At 41.5% G+C, this 21,412-nt stretch overlaps 1 protein-coding gene and 1 pseudogene across 1 annotated transcript in view; one reads left to right on the top strand and one right to left on the bottom strand.

The window, feature by feature from the left end:
• Positions 1–5,760: 5,760 nt before the first annotated feature.
• On the bottom strand, positions 5,761–7,258 carry LOC148118600 (14-3-3 protein eta pseudogene; annotated as a pseudogene).
• Positions 7,259–15,705: 8,447 nt separating this feature from the next.
• LOC146890205 (uncharacterized) overlaps positions 15,706–21,412 on the top strand; it is a 40,646-nt gene continuing 34,939 nt past the window's right edge. Inside the window, 3 exon segments of the mRNA XM_087900571.1 lie at positions 15,706–15,863; positions 16,061–16,121; positions 17,291–18,196. Coding sequence (XP_087756697.1) covers positions 15,719–15,863; positions 16,061–16,121; positions 17,291–18,196 — 1,112 coding nt within the window. The 5' untranslated portion in view covers positions 15,706–15,718.

Below are 21,412 nucleotides of genomic sequence, written 5' to 3' on the forward strand. Positions count from 1 at the left end.
GCATAATTTCCAGGCTTAGAATAGCTTTGTGCTTGGACTCTATAGTCTCCAATGTTACTGTAGGCTGGATGCTCTTATACATGGAAGGACTTGCAATGAAATCTCCTGAATGTCTTCTTCCCATAAGGAAACTCATGTTATGAATGTCAGGGTCCAGTACACAGTAACAGTAGGCCACTTTCCAAGAATTATTAAAACTTCCCCCCTTAAGGGAATGCGCTCAGTGTTTACTGATGGTTCTTCCTAGGGCTATGCAGTGGTGGTCTCTGGTTCAATTAAAGAAAAGCAGCCCCTAGGTCCAATTTCTGCCCAAGCTGCAGAACTCACAGCTTGCCTTATGGCCTTTTCTCTTTTTAAGGATCAACCCTTCAATTTGTATACTGATAGTATATATGTGGCAGGGATTGTTGGGCCATTGGAAACCTCGCCATACATATTACCTACCTCTCAAGTTTTCTACCTTTTGGTTCAGCTGCAGAGTCTTATATGCCAAAGAGTGTTTCCTGCCTTTGTTGGCCACATTCGGGCCCATACTGATCTGCCAGGGCCCTTGGCAGAGGGAAATAAGCTTGCAGATTCCCTCACCCGCCCAATGGCATTGTTCCTTTCTGAGGAACAATGAGCCTGTCATCTTCATGAAAAGTATCATTTAAATGCCTCTTCTCTAAAGTTTCACTCTGGCTGTTCTCTAGCCACAGCTACTCAAATCACATCCCAATGTCCAGCTTGTGCTCCACTTCATAATGCCCCCAATGAAGGAGTTAATCCTCGAGGCCTCCGTCCTAACCACCTTTGGCAGATGGGTGTTACCCATTTGTCTCAAGCTGGCAGACAAATTTTTACATGTCTCTGTAGATACTTATTCCAAGGCAATTTATGCCTCCCTACATTCAGGATAAAAGATGAAGGACGTTATTGCTCATTGTCTACAGGCTTTTGCCTATATGGGCATTCCAGATTTTCTCAAAACAGACAATGGACCAGCTTATACCAGTCAAAGGTTTGCAAAATTTTGCCAAGAATATCAAATTACACATAACTTTGGAATTCCACATAATCCCACAGGACAGGCCGTAGTGGAGCGCACGCATGCTACCCTTAAACAATTTTTTTGTAAAATAAAGAAGGGGGAGTATATCACCTCCCCAAATACCCAGTTATCTACAATTTTATACATTTTAAATTTTTTAACAGTAGATAAACAAGGTCTATCAACAATGGAGAGACATTGGCAGAAACCTTCCCAATCTCAGGGTTGGGTTAGATGGAAGGATAGTATCACGGGACAGTGGCAGTCACGCACACCCATGTTGGCTAGGGTGAGGGGGGCCGTTTGCATCTTCCCTCCAGGAACCAAAAAACTCATCTGGGTGCCGGAGCAGAATGTTCGGCCAGTGGAGCCAGGCCCTACTGGTCCTGACAATATGGATTCAAGTGAAGAACATCGAGGGAGCCCTGAGATGGGCACTGGTGAGGAATTCACCCATACTGATGCCAGTAACTAAAGTAAGGTCTGTTTTTCCATCCTTTTATTCCACCAATTATACTTAGGGGGTTCCTGCAGCAAATATAGCATTAGAAAGATCTTCATTGGGTAATTTAACGTTTGATATATCTCATGCCCTTTGCTTCCGGAAGATTAGCAATATTTCAGGAATGCCTAGTATCTCTCTTTCTGGACCATGTGTGGTCCTTAGTAATTATTCTCTGGGAGACTTTTCTTCTAATTCTTCTGGGCATCCTTGTTTTAGATTGAGAGATATCTTTTACCCAATAAATTTTATTTTTTTTAATATTTATGTATTTATTATGTATACAATATTCTGTCTGCATGTATGCCTGAAGGCCAAAAGAGGGCACCAGACCTCATTACAGATGGTTGTGAGCCATCATGTGGTTGCTGGGAACCGAACTCGGGACCTTTGGAAGAGCAGGCAGTGCTCTTAACCTCTGAGCCATCTCTCCAGCCCTACCCAATAAATTTTAAAAGAAATGTTTCTGGACTTCCAACTCCTCCGAGACCAGCTCCCTTATGTTGAAAGACGCCACAATCCTTCAGATTGTACTTACTATTATCTTGGGGAAATTGTACTCCCAAGGAACCATGGAAATTGGAGGGAGATAAATATATATGGTGGTTTGGTCACCAACCTACCTCTAAAAACTCCTTGAGAGGGGCCTTTGATTATTTCTATAGAAATCCAAATATGGTAGGAGTTTCACCTACGTTTGCGGGCATGTTTCTCTGTGGCCCTCATGCATGCACAGATATTAGGCCTTTAGCCCTTCAAAGGGGCTTGGCTTTCAATGCTACAGCCAGATGGAACACATCAGACATATTTGAAACATCCCTCCAGATTAATTATGCAGCGGAAATGAATTTCTCTATTGTCAGTCTGGCTTGTGTTCTGCCTCCCTTTATGTTTGTCTCCTTTAATGGGTCGGTCGGGGAGGATGGTGTCCTTGATTGTTCTTCCAGCTCCTGTTTTTTGAGCAACTGCTGGTCCCCGACGGATGAGTCCGTGCTGATGGTGAGAATTCCTGCTCTGGTTCCCCTGGTGGTAGAAGACCTACATGATGGACGAGAGCCTATCTTGTATCGAGAGAGAAGAGACTTTGGAATCACCGCCGCAGTCATGGCAGCCATCGCCATATCAGCCACAGCTGCCACCGTTGCGGGAATCACCGTGTCCCAGAATGCAGCTACTGCAGAGACTGTTAACACTCTTGCTGCCCGTGTTACCCAGACCTTAGAGACTCAAAATACCATGGACTCACATATTCAATTAGGGATGTTAAATTTAAATCAGCAAACAGCCTTATTGCAGGAACAGATTAATGTGTTGTGGATGGTGCAACAAGCCTCTTGTTCTTATTTTTATCATTCTGCCTGTGTGATCCTTATTCCTTATGGAAGTGAAAAATATGTCCTTTGAGGTGCAACACCTTAATGCTTACCTTAGGGAGCCTTGGAATGATTCCTTTGTAAACTTTACCCACTCTTTGGTACATCAGATTATTGCAATTAATGAAACCCGTGTTAAACCTATATCTGCTGAGGGATGGTGGAATGCCATGGCTCAGATTGGTGGTTGGGCACAGCGATGGGGAGGTGCCTTGTCCCTGGGGATCTTGGGACTAGTAGGGGTAGCAGTAGGTCTGCTCCTCTTAAAACAACTTCTAAACACCTTCACCAAGACTGAGCTTGTCCACCGTCAGGTGTTACTCAGTCTGGCCCATGACTCTCCCAGAAGTCATGAGGTATGGCTGCAGATGCTGAAAAATGAGGGTCTCCAAGAACGGGCAACCTGTGGGGTGACCCCCCCCCCCCGCCTAAGACAGGGTATGGGGGGCCCAGTGATGGGTAAGGGAAGGTACTTCCCTCGCAGGACCTAAGACAGGACCCCTCATTATAAAATAAAGTTGGGGGAATTGTGGGAATTGCTACCCTGAGTTATATTTCCCTGCCCCCATTCGAGATGCTTATCTGTAAAGAATCAGAACTTCGCTCTGCTCCTGGAGTTGGATGAGGAAGTTTGAGTGCACGTGATTATTCCTTGATCCCCCTCTGGGGTCAGGTGACAGTCCCTACTGGGGACCAGTGAACGTGGAGTGCATGTGATCAGTCCTTAACCCCTACTGGAGTCAGGTGACAGTCCCTTCGCAGCCCCCTCCCCATTTGGTGCCATGGTATAAAAACTAGCCCCAGCAGAACAATAAACAAGCTGCTGTTTCACCTAAACCTCGTGCTCTGTGGATTTCATTCAACCTGGACACCCTCCGCAGAGACTCGTGGTTCCAGACCGTGCTGGCGCACTAACTTTCACAGTAACAGTTTCCAGAGAGTAGGGCTGGGGATGTAGCTCAGTGGTAGAGTGCTTGCCTAAAGTGCATGGGGCCTGTGTTTGATATGCATCAACACACACACACAAACACACACACAAACACTGCTGTGGGGGTTTGATTCCCCACCGTACAACACAGCACTGGATTTTTTTTTTACCCTTGCCTTGTAGTCAGAGGTTGCTTGCTTGTTCCTGGCTGCCCAGCAGCTCAGACCCAAAATAGCCACACAAGAAACTGTACTATTTAAAACACTGTTAGGCCTATTAGCTCTAGTTTCTCATTGGCTAGCTCTTACATATTAATTTAACCCATCTCCATTAATTGGTGTATCACCATGAGGCTGTGGCTTATCAGGTAAAGGTCTAGCATCTGTCTCTGGCAGGGCTACATGGCTTCTCTCTGCCTCTACCTTCTTTCTCCTATATTCTGTCCTATGCAGGCTGAAGATAGTTTCTTTATGAACCAATGGTATTCACAGCCATACAGAGGAGAATCCCACATCATTGGCTGATCAACTTATAGTATAGCAAAGGTAGAACAATGTTGTGATAAAGATCCCTGAAGTCTGGACTCACTCCTAGGACCAAAACATACACTAGACCATGTAGGAACCAGGAGGATAGGTTTTGAATATCTTCTTCTGGACTGATTTTTTTTTATAATGCACATACCATTTCACTGTATCTGAAATACAGGTTTTATTTCTATTTGTTTATGTGTGTACATGTGGGTACCCCTCCATGTGTGTTGAGGTCTGAGGTCAAACTCATGAGCCCTGACTGTATTTTAAAAAATGTTTTTTGACACATTAATCATGCAAAACATGGTTTTATTGCGATGCATATATATACATCATAGTATATATATGTACACACATACATACATAATGTGTTTTGGTCATACTCACTCCCTATTACCTTCTCTTGTCCACTTTACATCTCTTCATTCCCTTCCTCTTCCCAACTAGTCCTTCTCTGTTTCTTTCTGGTTTTTTGTTTTTTTATAACTCAAAGAATGTTTAACATATCAGGACTGAGGGAGGTTATTCTCAGGCACCTTATCAGCACTTACACCAGTGAAGAAAATGTCTGTTCCTGTCCCCATCAACCATCAACTGGCTATAAATATTTGGGGAGGGTGAGCTTCATCACACTAAGGTGTTGACAGAACTGATTTGTGCATGATTAGCACAAGGTTTCCTTGGCTAGAAGAACCTAATTGTTTCTAGTTTTAGCTCCTTGGGAATAAAGGAGAAGTTCTCCCAGTTCCTTGTGGCACAGCATCTGATACAACTGAAAGGCTCCATGCCCTTGATAGGTCCAGCGTGTCATTGACTATGAGGCTGCACTGATAACCATCCATCTTGCCATCTTGACAGGTTTTACTGATTCTGGTGTTGAAATATCTGCTGCTTTTGTTTGAGACCCTTCTGACCATCTTCTCTGACACAGGGTATAGTCCTGGTTATTACCAAGTTCAGCTGGCCAAGATGAAGGGTATATTGATGAACAGTGTTTCTCCTTTGAAAAGACAGCTGACCATCTCTCTGATGCTGCCTACTTTGGGCAGAAAGACTCCTTTTGTGGTAGTTTTGCAGTGTCAAAGGCTTATTGATTACAGAAGCAATGGACTGTTTGTCCCTAGGTCCCAGCTAATGTACCTGCCATCAATATCTATTTACATACTTGTCTGTGTTTGCTGCTGACCCATTATGTACGTCACACTGACTAAAACATTGTTTCTGAGATCTCCATGTTTCACACTGTTAGGGATTAGAACTCCTGAGATGTGGCTGTAACTGTAGAACAATCACATATGATAAGGCATTTATTTAGTAATTATACAATCCGACAAAAGGGATTTCTTAATAAACACTCATCACAACATTTAAAATTCAAATAAAAAACTAATGAATTTTTTTTAATATCCCCAAAGCAGCATTTATTTACTCTTTTAGGTCCAAAACATTTATTTTAGCTGTCTGGCATTTCATAACCACCCATCATGATTGACACAGGCTGACACACATGACGCTGTCAGGATACACAAGAACAATAGCCAACGAGTTACAAAAAATAAATCCATGATTCTGAATACAACCAAAAAAAGAACGTTACACATATCAAAACTTCTGATGCATTGCATTGAAAAGAAAGTGTGTGCACATCATAATTTAAAGAGGCACAGCAAGGGTTGCTGAAAGCTCACGTTAAACAGTTTATAAAGCTGATGGTGAAGGAACAAGTTGTCGCTGTGTCAGTTTCCATTAGCTGAAGGAGGGGTGAGAGGGTCAAATTCATTTCTGCATGCACAAGATGTACTGCTTAACAGAATACTACCAGCTGGTTTTAAATAGCAGCCATAGCCTGTGTTGGCTAATTCTCCTTTCTACACTCCTCAATTACCATCACCTGGACTTGTCATACATCAACAGACATAATAAAATGCCTCATTCAGAACGCACTTCTCTGAACAATTCAAAAGGGAATGATGCCCTGTGGCTCAAAGCAACCATCAGTCCAGCAAATGCCCATGAAGGTTTATCTGAAACTGCTTCCCACGGGACAGGAGGGCAGATCTGAATAGCTGTGCTGCCAATATAGACAGGTTTAGCACTAGATATAGTGATTGTGGCAAGGAAGAATCAGTGATGGGGGTGATGGGTAAAGGAAGGGCCAGGGACCTGAAGGATCTTCAGTTGCCTTCTCCTGCTTCTTCATCCTGCTGGTCGCTTGTCCAGAGGGTGAGGTTGTCTCGCAGCAACTGCATGATGAGAGTGGAGTCCTTATAGGAATCCTCATTTAATGTGTCCAGCTCAGCTATGGCATCATCGAAGGCTTGTTTGGCTAAGAGGCAGGCCTGCTCTGGTGCATTCTGGATCTCATAGGAGAACACAGAAAAATTGAGGGCCAGGCCAAGCCGGATGGGATGCGTTGGCTGCATGTGCTCTTTGCTGATTTCGAAGGCTTTTTTGTATGCGGCCTCAGAAGCTTCCACCACGCTGCTTTTCTTCTCTCCAGAAGCCACCTCTGCCAAGTAGCGGTAGTAATCGCCCTTCATTTTCAGGTAGAACACTTTGCTCTCATACTGGAAATCATTGCAGTACTTGATGAGGAACTTTTCAAGAAGAGCCAAGACATCATTGCAAACCGTCTCGAGCTCCTTCTCGATCTTCTCCCGGTAAGCTTTAACTTTTTCCAACTTCTTTCCATTTCCATCTGCCATGGTTTTCTGCTCAATACTACTAATGACCCTTCAAGAAGATGGCCTGGCACCAACTACATTCTTGTAGGCCACAGAGAGGAGATTTCGATCTTCATTAGACAGAGGTTCATTCAGTTCTGTCACCGCCTTCATGGCGGAGGCCATGTCGTCGTAGCGCTCCGCCTGCTCCGCCTGCTCCGCCTGCTCCGCCTGCTCCGCCTGCTCCGCCAGTCGCGCCCCCTGCAGCAGCTGCTCTCGGTCCCCCTTGTCGCTCGCGACTCGGCCTCGCCACGCGCGCCCGAACCGCCTGCCTAAACGCTCGCTCGCTCGCCCGCCTGCCCGTCCGCTTCCCGGTCGCCGCCCGCTGTCCTCTCTCGGCGGCTCCGCGGCGCTCGCCACCGTGTGTGCAGCCAGCCAGCGAGAGGGCGCGAGCGGCAGCGCTGCCTGCACCCTCCAGCCCGCCGGCGAGCCAGTGCGCGTGCGCGGCGGCGGTCTGGACGGCGACCAAAAACTAATGAAATTTAAAGCTAAATTTCTTTACATTTTTTGAATGAACTGAAGATGTGACTAGTGGCACATTGGTTACCAAAGTCATGATCGCTTTTTACTCAATTAAATCATGTTTGCAGAAATGGAGAAATAGAGCTTGATCTTTAAAAGCTATCAGCTTTGAGTTAAAACAGTGGTTTTAGACACTGGAAACAGCAGAGTGAACATCTACAGCCACCTGTAAACCAATGAGGATTCCACGTGGGTTTCCTTGGCTCCTGAGGGGCTGACAGCTGGTACCAGCACTACTCATTGGAGTCTGTTTGAGAGGTCAGCGCTGCAAGGTTATGACTGAACAATTAGCTTCTGTGAAAAACCTGCAGCCACAAATAATATTTTTAAACAACCCGAGACAACACAATTTAGCACAAGAGATGGAATTTGCTAAGACCCTCATGGGAGAACACTTCATGTGGAACGAAGTCAGAAAAGATTAATTAGGAGGCTCTACCTGTCCCTCTAGAGCAGTGGTTCTCAACCTTCCTAATGTTGTGATCCTTCAGTACAGTTCTTCAGGATGTGGTGGCCCCCAACCCTAAAATTATTTTAGTTGCTACTTCATAATTGTATTTTGATAGTTATGAATCATAATGTAAATTTCTGACATACAACTCCTGTGATAGGGTCACGTGACCCCAAAGGGGTCAGAAGCCATAGGGTGTGAACTACTGCAGTCCACACCAAGATCCTTCCCCTCTAGAACATGCTGCTGGACTTAGTTGAACTCAGGCACTCAAAACCTTTATATATGCATTTTTATCTAGGGGTCATAGCCGATATCCTCAACTGATACCCTCTTGGAAGCTTTATAAATCCATTAATTCTTGAATTCAATATTAAACTATCTTGCTTAAAATGTTCCGCTGACCTTCATACCTAACTCTCACTGCTTCTTAGTAGCCTTCAGGTTTTCATTTTCCCACTGAGAGCACTGATGTAGCTAAATAGTAACCAGCCAGTTCAGTCTGCTTGAATGCACTGGTTTTCAGGTTCAGTCCTGGTTTTAAAAACCTTATGTAAGTGAAAAGTACCGAACTGCCTGTCCTTTGAAAAGTTCTTCCAATCAATGAGTTAATGTTTTAAAAATAAAGAAATTTTTTTTCTGATACTCTTGGAGCCTGATCTGGTTCTGTACACACACACACACACACACACACACACACACACACTCGTCTGTATGTATATACATGACACAGCTTGCTAAGTCAGTTATTGTGTAAATGGCTAAGACTGCCTGGAATTCAATAAAAATGATGCACAGCATCCCAGACTTATGGAACATAATGAGAACTCACTAAAAGGAAAGTTCATAGTGCTAAGTGCCTTCAGGAAAAGTGTGGAGAGATCCCACAGGAATGACTTAGCAGCATACTTGAAAGCTCTAGAACAAAAAGAAGCAGGCACTCCTAAGAGGAGTAGTAGATGGCAGGAAATAACCAAACTGAGGAATGAAATCAACAAAGTAGAAAGAAAGAAAACAATCCAAAGAAGTAATAAAACAAAGAATTGGTTCTTTGAGAAAAATCAACAAAATAGATAAACCTTTATCCAAACTAACTAAAAGTCGGAGAGAGAATACACAAATCAACAAAATCAAAAACAAAAAGGGGGACATAAGAACAAACTCTGAGGAAATTCTGAGAATAATAGCAGATTTGTGTCTCAACTCTATAACAATTCCTGCTATAAAAAATTTGGTATTTAATTGTTCTTTTTTTTCTAAAAATATTTATTTATTATGTATATCATATTCTGTCTGTGTATATGCCTGCAAGCCAGAAGAGGGCACCACACCTCATTACAGATGACTGTGAACCACCATGTGGTTGCTGGGAATTGAACTCAGGACCTTTGGAAGAGCAGGCAATGCTCTTAACCATTGAGCCATTTCTCCAGCCCCCATATTTAATTGTTCTTATCCCTATAGCGAGTAAATGGACTTTAGAAAAGCCCTCTGAAGGTGATTGCTTTCACTAGATTCTGTGTTCTTTCTGCCCTTCATTTTCTATTGCTACCTGTAGTGTAGACAAGAAACCTGGAGCTCTCGAACCCATCTGACAAATGAGAGATCCGTAAAATTTAAAATCAGAAAAACAGATGGGAGAAAGAAGTGGGTTAACAGAACCTAAAGTGTAAATACATGCTCTTTCAGACCAATACAACACTGACTGGGATAGTCCTTTATGAGTGTATAATCCTTTAACCACTGATTCCATCCTCATTCGTCTAGCGCTATATTCTTGTGAGGTTCCAAGCTTGTCCGCAGAAAGAAAAATTTAGATTATTTTCATATTTAGGTCTCCATGATTATAACTCCCATGAATATGATAATAATAATACTTCTTAATGCTAATCTTATTTCTACAGAAAATATACTGAGAAAGCTGCTGGTATCTATGGCGATTCTGTCATTATTTTAGTATCTGTGTATTGTAGACACACATAACACATGAATAGAAAGAGAATGTCTTGAAAACATTGTTTTCTCTTTCTTGCCATAATGGGGTTGTTTGGATGTAGGTAATATGTCCACATGCATCAGACTACATACACTAAATAAGTGTGATTTTATGTCACCTATCATAATTTAACATCTTCAAATGATTTTGGTTGGTATCTGTGGAAAACCCCAACCTACCGCTATCAGAAATTATTTTGCATGCCGCTACACAATCCCATGTCACATCCATATCCATTGTGAACTTCTGGAGCATCTTTTACTTTCACTCTTTTTGCTTTCTCAATTAAATTATACTTAGTAGGATACCTTTTCTGTGAACACAGCAATGCATTCTTTGTCACTAAATTACTGCAGTCCTCTTCCTATGTGTTGTACATCATTTCATATCACTTTCAGTTTCACACATTTACTGTAGTTTGCTAGACAAAGATGATAAAGAATAGTATCTTTTATCCTTTTATACTTTTGCAAACAACACTATTAAAATTATACATTTTCAACAGCAACGAAAAGATGTTGGGTATGTTCAATTTACAGCATAAATTCAATATAATCCAAAGGAAATTCCCAACAAATAATAACAGGAAAACTAGTTCCAAAGTTATGCACCATTCAGAAAGACAGAATTCTCAATAGGATTAAGGAAAAATAGCACAAACATCGACATAATGTGTCTTTTGTACTTAACACAAACCTACACTGAAGAACGTGTACGATATTTGTGAAAGAATAAGAGGATAGTGAGAAAAGGCAGGGAACAAAAGCACAAAACTAAAAGTCAGACTTTCATCAAAAGACATAAGAAAACAACTGGAAAAAATGTGAACTTCACCTATGTTACCTATAAATGTACATGTGCAGACTAACAAACACAGATTTCACAACTCCCATTGGGTTAGAGAGACTGTGTGCCTGGGCGCGTGTGTGCTTTCTCGCGGTCAGGAGAAACCTTGGTTCTCTCTTTGGAACTTGGAATGCCAGCTCCCAAGATTCCAGTTCCGCCCCATGCCCACTCCCACCCCTAGCCCCATCCCCAGTCCCATCCCTATCTCCTATCTCCAGCCAGCGGGGCCATCCTGTCCCCCATTGAAGATGCCTCCCTGTGAAGCGGGCGGCATGCCATTCTGCCCTTGGAGGGAGAAGAGAGAAAGGCAGGCTGTCCAGCGTGGAAGAGGCTCCTGGGCCGACCGGTGGGGCCCAGGGAACTTGGAACTTGGGTCTTGGCGCTCTCTGCCCGTGGACGGTGCGGGCGGGGGCGGGCACACAAGCACACGCACACTCGCGCACGCAGAAACACACTCAAGCACGCATGGACGCACGCACGCGATCGGAGCCTGCAGACGGACACACATCCACACAAGCACGCACGCACAGCAAGCGAACACAAGCCCGACCATGCTTAGCTTCCGAGAACAGAGGAGGTGGGGGGCGATCAGGGTGGTGTGGCCGAAGAGTGAGGCAGGTTGTCTCCGTGGCGCCACAATAGCCTCCCGCAGCTCTGGCCTGTGCTCCCTCATGCCAGCCCTCCCGCAGGCCCACCTGTGGCTGCCTACTAGCAACGGGAGCCAGGGACAAGTGCTATTGAAATGCAAATCTTCGCAGATAGGGGTGTAGTCTGGGTCTGCCCTGGATGGCTGGGTAGAACCTTTGTGCTGTTTCTTTAAGCACAGGGTTACCCAAAGGGAGGTGCTCTTGTCACTCAGACCTCACCAGCCCATCAGGGTTTCCACGCAAAACTGCGGGTCAGAGGCCGGGCAGGGTTCTTCCGGGAGCATGGATGTCGGCTTGGATTTGCTGAGGATCTGGTTCCAGTGTTTTTGTGTGCTGTGCTGTGAGCTCTGCTGCAAGCAGCTGTGAGGGGGCCATGAAGCCACAACACGGTGAGCGAGGGGCTGCAGTCCCCGATAGGGATGAGCAGATGGTGAGGTGCTGAACCCAGTGTGAGTGGGACTACCAGGGGCTGGGTTTGACTCTGCGGGCTGATTCCCTGTCTGGTGATTTCCTAAGCTGTCCCTGCAACTCCCTGTACCGTACAGTCTTCTGACTAACTTTGCTCTGTGCGCTGCACCTGTGCAGAGCCTTGGGAGCAGGGAGCTGTGTGTGGAACCGTGTTTGGAGTCAACACAATGTGCTTTTGGTGCAGGCGTGAAAGATGTGTTGCCTAACTTGGCGAGGCCTGGTTTCCTCAGTATCTTCTAGAAAGACATCTCTTTACATTTAACCTGTGCTTGTAAGGTCCGTTTACAGGTAATTTTGTGGAGGTTGTAAAAGGCATCTCGTGTGTCCACTACTTTGTTGTGATGTCCTAAGAATAGGATTTGGTGACTGGTGACATTAAGGACTTAATAATGCCGGCTAGGTAGTCTCAAAGTAGAATTTAGCTGCGGGAGGGCTGCTTCTAAAACACCCCACTCATAAGTATATGCTAACCTGGCCTGGGAGAGAGAAGCACACTGTTTGAACAGGATGATCCAGACATTTGGTGGCTCTAAACCATAACAAAGGAGACACCCCTGACTGATAACCAGCCTCTAGGCCCATTCCCATCTCAAGGAGGATTCTAACAAGCTGCTTAAGGCAGCAACACAGGGTCACAGCTGACCTGTGGCCTGGTGTGCCTTGAAGTTCCAGTTTTGTCCTTGAGAAAAGCACAGTTCAGACAGGAGTGAAACATGACAGCAGGGGAGGAGAATTTGAAAAGTAAGACAGTGTTGTGTTAAGGACTGGCCTGGTCAAGCAAGGCTTTCCTCTAGCCCTCAGGAAGGGAAAAGGAACATTTCTTTTAAAGATTTATTTATTTCATATATAATGTTCCGCCTGCATGTATTTATATGCCAGAGGAGGGCATCAGATCTCATTACAGATGGGCGTGAGCCACCATGTGGGTGCTGGGAACTGAACTCAGGACCTCTAGAAGAGCAGCCAGTGCTCTTAACCTCTGAGCCACCTCTGGAACATTCTGGGACTCCTCCTCTTCCAGTCCTTTTCTGTAACTAGCAAAGTTACAGGCACAGAATTAAAAATAGACTTTGGAGCCAAAATATCACAGAAATGACCTCTAGTTCAAACTCTTATGGAGTCTGTCTAGTTCTGACTGAAATCCTATCATCTCTATCTCCACCTTCAGCCATTACTCTCAATGTCCCCATCTTCCTGGTCCAGAAAGAACAGATAATTAAGTTCAGTGCACAGCTTTCTATGATTTTCGCCAACTAAAGTCTTGATATCTCCCACATTCTTCTGAAAGACAACATTCCCTGGCTTTCCCTAGGAACAAATTCAGTTTTGGTGTCCCGTTTTTGTTCTAACTTGCTTCTCTGTTGCTGTGATTAAATCGATTAACCAAAGGATTCCAGGCAAAAACAGGGTTATTTGGCTGATTCTTTTGGGTTATAGTCTGCCACTTTGGGAGTTTAGGATAGAAATTCAAGCTGGTCACTAAAAGGAAATTTCATGGGCAAAGATTGTTTCCTGCATTTCCTCTTGCCTACTCACTGTCTTATGCTCAGATAAGTACCTTATCCATCCCAGGCCCGTAGCACAATTAATAGAAAAACAGAGATAGATATTGGGGTTCAACCTGAAGGTCAATAAAGCAAAACAGTCAGTCACTGACTTTTACCTCTACCTCAGTCTGAAATGGCGATCCTGCCTCCAGGAATTCCAGAATGACACTGTCTGAGAACTGTCTCACCCCTTTATATCTTCCTCTCTAAAACTAGGATTAGAGGCGTAAACCACTACAGCCAGGTTTTTATGGCAAACTAGTGAGGCTACTATGCTTTGGTCTTGCTTTGGGCCTGACTTTCCTCATTGTATCTCCATTAATGTCTTTCAGAATATGAATAGTGTGCTGTGTGATTGTGTGTAGGAAAGATGTAACTTGTTTTCTGAATTTACAAGATGTTACTGTCAAGAGATTGACTTGTGTGTGTGGAGAGACTTGGGACATTGGAGCAGTGTAGGGGTTGTTGCAATGATGAGGATCATTGAAGTGACTAATTGTATTTTCTTCATGGATAACCATTAGCCTATAATGAGACAATGTAGTTGATTGAATCTAAAACTTACCAGATAATGATATATTTGAACATATGGGGGTTTTTTGGTCACTTTCTTTCAATTACTTGTGAACCCTTTTTTAGGAAGAGACATTCTGGATGGTTTTCCTCATGGGGGAGTGATATGGGTCTCTACAGCATCAATTCATTCCCTGTCCTTTGTGTCTACTGTGTTGTACTTGATACTAATCACCCAGCTTCCTTCTTGTGCTTTCATGCCTTCACTACCATTAAAGACTCTTATCTCTACATGTGTAAGATATAGGAGAAGCAACTGCTATTCAATGCTAAGCAGGTTTGCTACCCTTTCTGTTTTTTAATTGCTTCTTGTTTGTCAACATAAGGATTTTCTTTGTAGCCCTAGCTGTCTTGAAAGTAACTCTGTCCACCCAGCTGGCTCCAGAATGACCTCAAACTTACCGATCCCCGTGACTTGGTATCCCAAATGCTAGGATTAAAAGTGGGACCAATTTCCTGGCTTTTTGTTTTCATCTTATTGTGTGATGTGCCTGAAATGTAGGTTTTTGACCTTGTCAAGCATATGCTGTTAAACTGAGCTTCACTTACACTTTGAATTTTCAAATTTGGCAGAAGTTATCATGTGGTTTCCCAGGATGGCATGTATTCATGACAAAAATGCTGCCTGTGCCTTCTGATTCACTGGATTGCACATACATCACCTTCTTCCTGCCTGTTGCTTTTGTTTTTAATTTTTTAATGAAAATTCTTATTTCACCTATAAGCCTGGACATGCACTCCACAGGTACCTGATCCTCACAATGATCAAAGGTGTTTTCAAAAACCCTGAAATTGAATAATTGATATTTATGTTCCCTGAAGCAAATACTAGTAATTGAGCCCTCCTATATGCAAGACGAGCAAGAGCTCTTGACTAATGAGATATCTCTTTGACTCTGTGTTGATTATTTATTATCCACATCTAATTTGCTAATGTTTCCATATGTTCACTTGTAACTGTTTAACACACGTAGTGCCGTTTAGTAAACTCTTACTGATGTTACAGCTTAAAGTGGAGAAATTTAGGCTTTTGGAAGATGAATATGGAACCCTGTGTAGCAATGTCAGTAAGGTACTACTGAGTTCTGTCTATTTTTTGTTTGCTTGACTGATTTTTGCATGGGAGATGGGGTTGTAATATGTACTTCTGGCTGTCCTGGAACTGACTGAACAGACTAGGCTGGCATTAAACTCCAAGGCAGATTTACCTCCCTCTGACTTCTGATTGCAATGTTTAAAGGCATGAGCCAATAGACACAGCCTGTCCCTTTTGTTTTCTTTTCTGTATCTACCAATTGTTGATATAATTTCTCTCCTGTTTCTGCTATGCTGTTATCTATTTACTGGTCTCTCTTTGTTTTTTTAATAGTCGTTTCTCTTGCAAGATGATATCGCCTTTACAGGGTACAGTAATGAGAGAGGTGAACCTTCCATTCAGTTTCTTCCCAAAGTGACTTGGTGATTACATTATAATGTCTATTTAATGGAATAAGTATAAGGAGTACAAGAATTATATGACTATACTGTCAAAGAAGTGTATATTTTCAATGTTGCCATTAACATACTTCCTGTTGTACACATGTATGTGTCATTTCAGAATGCAGTGACCTATGATGATGTGCATGTTGACTTCACATGGGAAGAGTGGACATTGCTGGATCCTTCACAGAGGAATCTCTACAAAGATGGGATGCTGGACACCTACCATAGCCTTACTATCCTAGGTAAAACTGAATGTTCCATCATGGTTTTCAAGAAGGAGACAAGTGTTCCTTGGTTTTTTTTCATGATATTCTGTAATCTGATTGAGAAAGAAGAATGAGGTGAATAAATCCGTCATGGTTCTGAGTTCACTGACGGTAGTAATTTAAATGTTGCACAATTTTTAATAACATATCATATGTTTTCAACTCTATTGTAGGATACACTTGGGAAGACCGTAATATTAAAGAACATTGTCAGAGTTCTAAAAGACATGAAAGGTAATTATCATTCCCAAAACAATACAAATGTTCCTCTGAAGGAATTGTAATGTGTCCTGGAAATTTTGCACTAAAGAACAGTATAAATAAGAACAGCTTCATGTGGATGATGATTATTAAATTCTCACAAAATCATATGCCTCAATTTCAAGTAGATGAATTGCATTTGCAAGGCTTTTTTTTTAAGAAAAAAGACCAGAAACAATGCCTTAACAGATATCACCATTTGAATCACAGCTCAATGAGAGCTATTCGGTAGAATTGTTAATCCATTAACTTCTCACCACTCATATTACAAAAGGTAAACTTTTAAAAACAGATTTATTTATTTAGTGTGCAGTGTTCTGTCTGTCTGTATGCTTGCTGGCCAGAAGAAGGCAGCAGATCTCATTACAGATGTCTGTGAACCACCATGTGGTTGCTGGGAATTGAACTCTGGAAGAATAGCAGTCAGTGCTCTTAACCTCTGAGCCATCTCTCCAGCCCCCGAAAAGGTAAACATTTTGAAAAGGTAATGAGTCCATCCCTCAAACTTTCTAGTAAGCAAGCAGTCCACAGTAATCTACTGTTACTTTTAATCTTGCTGTGACTGTGCTGAGTTTAGTGAGATGGGCAGTTAGAATCAAGAGCCAAAAGGCAGTTGTTATGAAGAAACCTTACTTTGTTTTTTTTTAACTTTTATTTTATGTGCATTGGTGTTTTACGTGGTGTATGTCTGTGTGAGCATGTTGGATTCCCAGGTAGGAATTAGAGACAGATGTAAGCTGCCATGTAGGTACTGGGAATTGAACTAGGGTCTTCTGGAAGAGCAGTCAGTGCTCTTAATCCCTGAGTCATCTCTCCAGCTCCCAAGAAACCTCACTTTCTATACCATATGTCTATATATGAATTTTTCCATTTTTCTCCAAATACGTAAAAAATCTCCTATTGAAAAGATTCTATAAATGTGAACTCTTTATTAAAGTTTCTTTCCATCAGAGGCATCTTCAAAGATGCAAAACAACCCAAAATGAAGGGGAACAACATGAGTACAAACCTAGTAATAGAACCCTAAGATCTAAGTCCTCTTTACAATTGGAGTAAATTATAAAATGTATTCATAGAGATACAAAGATTCAATGGTGTATTGAACGTGGTTAAACTTTTACATGTGTCAGTTATCCTTACAGACCTGAAATAAATCATCCTGGAGAGAAATCTTCTGTTCATAATCGATGTGTTAAAGCCTTTGCATATGACAGACATCTTCAAAGGCATGAACGCACACTTATTGGAGAGAAACCTTTTGAATGTCATCAATGGGGTAAAGCCTTTGCTTATCACAACTATCCCCGAAGGCATGGAAGAACACATACTGGAGAGAAACCCTATGAATGTAGTCAGTGTGGTAAAGCCTTTGCCTATCAGAAAGGTCTTCAAATGCATAAACGAACACATACTGGAGAGAAACCATATCAGTGTAATCAGTGTGGTAAAGCCTTTGTAGTACAAGGTAATCTTAAAAAGCCTAAAAGAACACATACTGGGGAGAAACCCTATGAATGTAATCAATGTGGTAAAGCCTTTGCACGTCACAGTAGTCTTCAAATGCACAAAAGAACACAAAGTGGGGAGAAACCCTATGAATGCAATGAATGTGGTAAAGCCTTTGTTCAACATAGTCATCTCCTAGCACATAAAAGAACACACACTGGAGAGAAACCCTATGAATGTATTCAATGTGGTAAAAGCTTTGCTCATCACAATTCTCTTCAAATGCATAAAATTACACATACTGGAGAGAAACCCTATCCATGTAATCAATGTGATAAATCCTTTACATGTTACAATAATCTTCAAATACATAAAAGAACACATACCGGAGAGAAACCCTATCAATGTAATCATTGTAGTAAAGCCTGTACATCCCAAAGTAATCTTCAAATGCATAAAAGAACACATACCAGAGAGAAACCCTATGAATGCAATCAGTGTGGTAAAACATTTGCACAACAAGGTCTTCTTCAAGTGCATAAGAGAACACATAGTGCAGAGAAACCCTGAGAATGTAACCAATGTGCTAAAGCCTTTGCATTGTTCGGCAGTCTTTGAAATCATCTGAAAATGATGTGCTGCAGAAATACCCTAATAATATAGTCAGTGTTGCAAAGTTTTGCACTTTATACAGGAGTTAACCTTTTTGTGTACAATCAATCTGTTAAAGCCTTTGTTTTTTACAATAGTCTTTGAGTGCCTATAAAAAATTCTGAGGGGACTGGAGAGATGGCTCAGTGGTTAAGAGCATTGCCTGCTCTTCCAAAGTTCCTGAGTTCAATTCCCGGCAACCACATGGTGGCTTACAACCATCTGTAATGAGGTCTGGTGCCCTCTTCTGGTCTGCAGACATACACACAGAATATTGTATACATAATAAATAAATAAATAAATAAAATTCTGAGAGTGTATTATTGTAAAGTATTTGGTAAGCTCTTCTTCCAGCACACTTATATCCTTACGTAAAAGAGCATTCATTCTGTGGGAAATTTTGACAGTGTCAACAATCTGTTCAAGATTCATGATGTTGTCTTTTATATTGTTTCTATCTGAAAACTCATAGACAATATCAGTTCATGAATTTATGAAGCTCTATGTGAAGTTGTCAAAAATCAGATCTTGGTCCTGGTAATGAACTTTTCTAAACTGTCTAGCCCTGTCAATGTTTTAAAGTCTACTTACATCATTTTGAAGTCAGGAAAAAAGAACAAACTCATACAAGAGAAAAACCCTATTCATGTAATTATTTGGTAAGTACTTTATAGACATCATGGTAGTCTTTAGCAACAAGAAAAAACTCTTGTTTCTTTTATTATGCATCACAGTCTTGAAGGAAGTAAATTAATTGCCATGATCACTCAGGACCAGTGATGGAGAGCACTGCATTGTCCTTTCTATTTTGAAATACTAAAGTTTGCTCTATGTGTGACAAATCCTTTTAGTGAAAATTATTTTGTGTTCCTTATATTTCTTCTGCCACTTTTGTTCATCTTCTCTTGTGCTTTTACTTAGTGATTGGTATGTTTCTGCTGTCGTGTATAGAATGAGATACCCATCATCTAAGTGGTCCATCTTTTATTTAAAAATTAGCATGTGTTCATACTATTTCAGTAAGGGTATCTGTGAAAGGGTGAAGTTACAGAAGTTCTTTTGGTGTTCATGGTGTTAAACAGGTGACATAATCCATGTATCAGAAGGCAGACATTATATGTTTACTTAATTTGCTTATCCGGTCTTGATTTAATTTTGGTAAGTGATGTTTAACCAGCAAGTAGTCCATTTCAAATTTTTCAGTTTTGTGGAGTGTAGGGTTTTGAAATATGATCAAATGATTGTGTCGATTTCCTCCGCATCTGTTGTTATGTCCTCCTATCATTTCTGATTTTGTTACTTTCTGATTTTTATCTTTACTGATCTCTCATTTGTCAGATGGCTGTTCTAGTTCCACCCTTCTTGTCTACACTACATGTAGCAGTAGTAAATGAAGGGCAGACAGAACACAGAAATAATGAAAGCCATGACCTCAGAGGGATATTTTTTTGTTTTAGAGCCTGTCTTGTAACTACCTCTTGTAGACTAGGCCACCACAGCCCAGACAGAGGGCTTTTCTAATGTTCATTTGTTTGCTATGTGGAGGAGAGAAATTTAAATCCCAAGCTTTTTGTAGCTAGAATTGTTACAGAGATGAGATGCAAATATGCCATTATCCTCTGTGTTTCTTCAGAGTCTGTTGTTAGATGCTAGGATAGCTACGCTAGCTTGCTTCTTAGATCCATTTGACTTGAAAACCCTTCTCCAAACCTTTACTCGAAGGTAATGTCTGTCTTGGATGCTGAAGTGTGCTTTTTGTATACAGCAGAATGTTAGTTTCTGAGTTTGTATCCAGCTTGTTACCTTGTGTCTTTTTTTTTTTATGTTTTTAGTCCATTGATATTGAGGGATTCCAATGACCAATGATTGTTAATTCCTGTTATATTGTTGTTGGTTGTAGAGTGTGTGTGTGGGGGTATGTGTGTGTGTCTTTCTCTTTTGGTTTTGCTGGTGTGATATTATCCATTACTTCTGTTTATGGGGTTAGTTAGCTTTGTGGCGTGGAGTTTTCCTTCTAGTAACTTATATCGGGCTTGGGCTTTAGTTTGATACTGTTTAAATTTGACTTTGTTATGAAATATCTTGTCTTGTTTTGCCAATCTCTGATGGTTGAGCATTTTGCTGGGTATAGTAGTCTTTGATGACATCCTTAGTCTCTTGTAGTCTACAGGTCGTCTGTCTTGGCCCTTCTGGCTTTTAGGGTCTCTGCAAGGGAGCAGGTGTGATTATAATGGGTCTGCCTTTATTTGTTATTTGAACTTTTTCCCTTGCTGCTTTTAATATTCTTTCATTGTTCTGTATGCTTATCATTTGAGTATTATGTGGTGAGGTGATTTATTTTTCTGGCCCAATCTATTTGCTATTCTATAATCTTCTTATACCTTTATAAGCGTATTGTTATTTACATTGGGAAAATTTTCTTCTTTGATTTTGTTTAAATATATTCTCTGTGTTTCTGGGCTTGATTTTTCTCATTCCTGTATTCCAGCTATTCTTATATTTGATTGGTTCATAGTGTCCACCATTTTCTGGATATTGTGTGGTAGGGATGTTTTAGATGTAACATTTTTTTGATTGAAGAATCCATTTCCTCTGATGTGTCTTCAACATCTGAAATTCTTTCTTCCATCTCTTGTACTCTATTAGTGGTGCTTGATTCTGTAGTTCCTGTTCACTTACCCAGATTTTCTATTTCCAGGTTTCCTTTCACTTGTTTTCTTTAATAATTCTATATTTATTTGTAGACCTTGAAATCTTAAAATTTTTTGGTTTTCTATTGCAGATTTATTGATTTCTTCAAATTTTCTTTGTCTGTTCTTAAATTTTATTATGGGATTTGTTCACATCCTCTTAAGAATTTCTATTATCTTCATAAAGTAATTTTAAGGTCATTTTCTTGTATTTCAGCTCTGTTGCATTGTTTAGATCTTGCTGCTGTAGAATAGGTAGGCTCTGATAATGCATTATTGCATTTTATGTTTGGGTTCCTACCACTGACATTTATCCATCTGTACTTGAGGTGATTTTAGGTCCAGGTGTTGATTCCTGAAATTGTCTTTGTTACATGAGTGTTTTGTTCCTTGGTTTCTCTTTCCTTTCTTGTCTTCTGCCCTTTATTTAGGGCACCAAGAGTTCTGGTGGCAAGTGTTTTTTTGGGGGGGGTTCAT

This window comes from Myodes glareolus, chromosome 22 (assembly GCF_982192425.1).
Source record: "Myodes glareolus chromosome 22, mMyoGla1.1, whole genome shotgun sequence".
NCBI classification, from domain to species: domain Eukaryota; kingdom Metazoa; phylum Chordata; class Mammalia; order Rodentia; family Cricetidae; genus Myodes; species Myodes glareolus.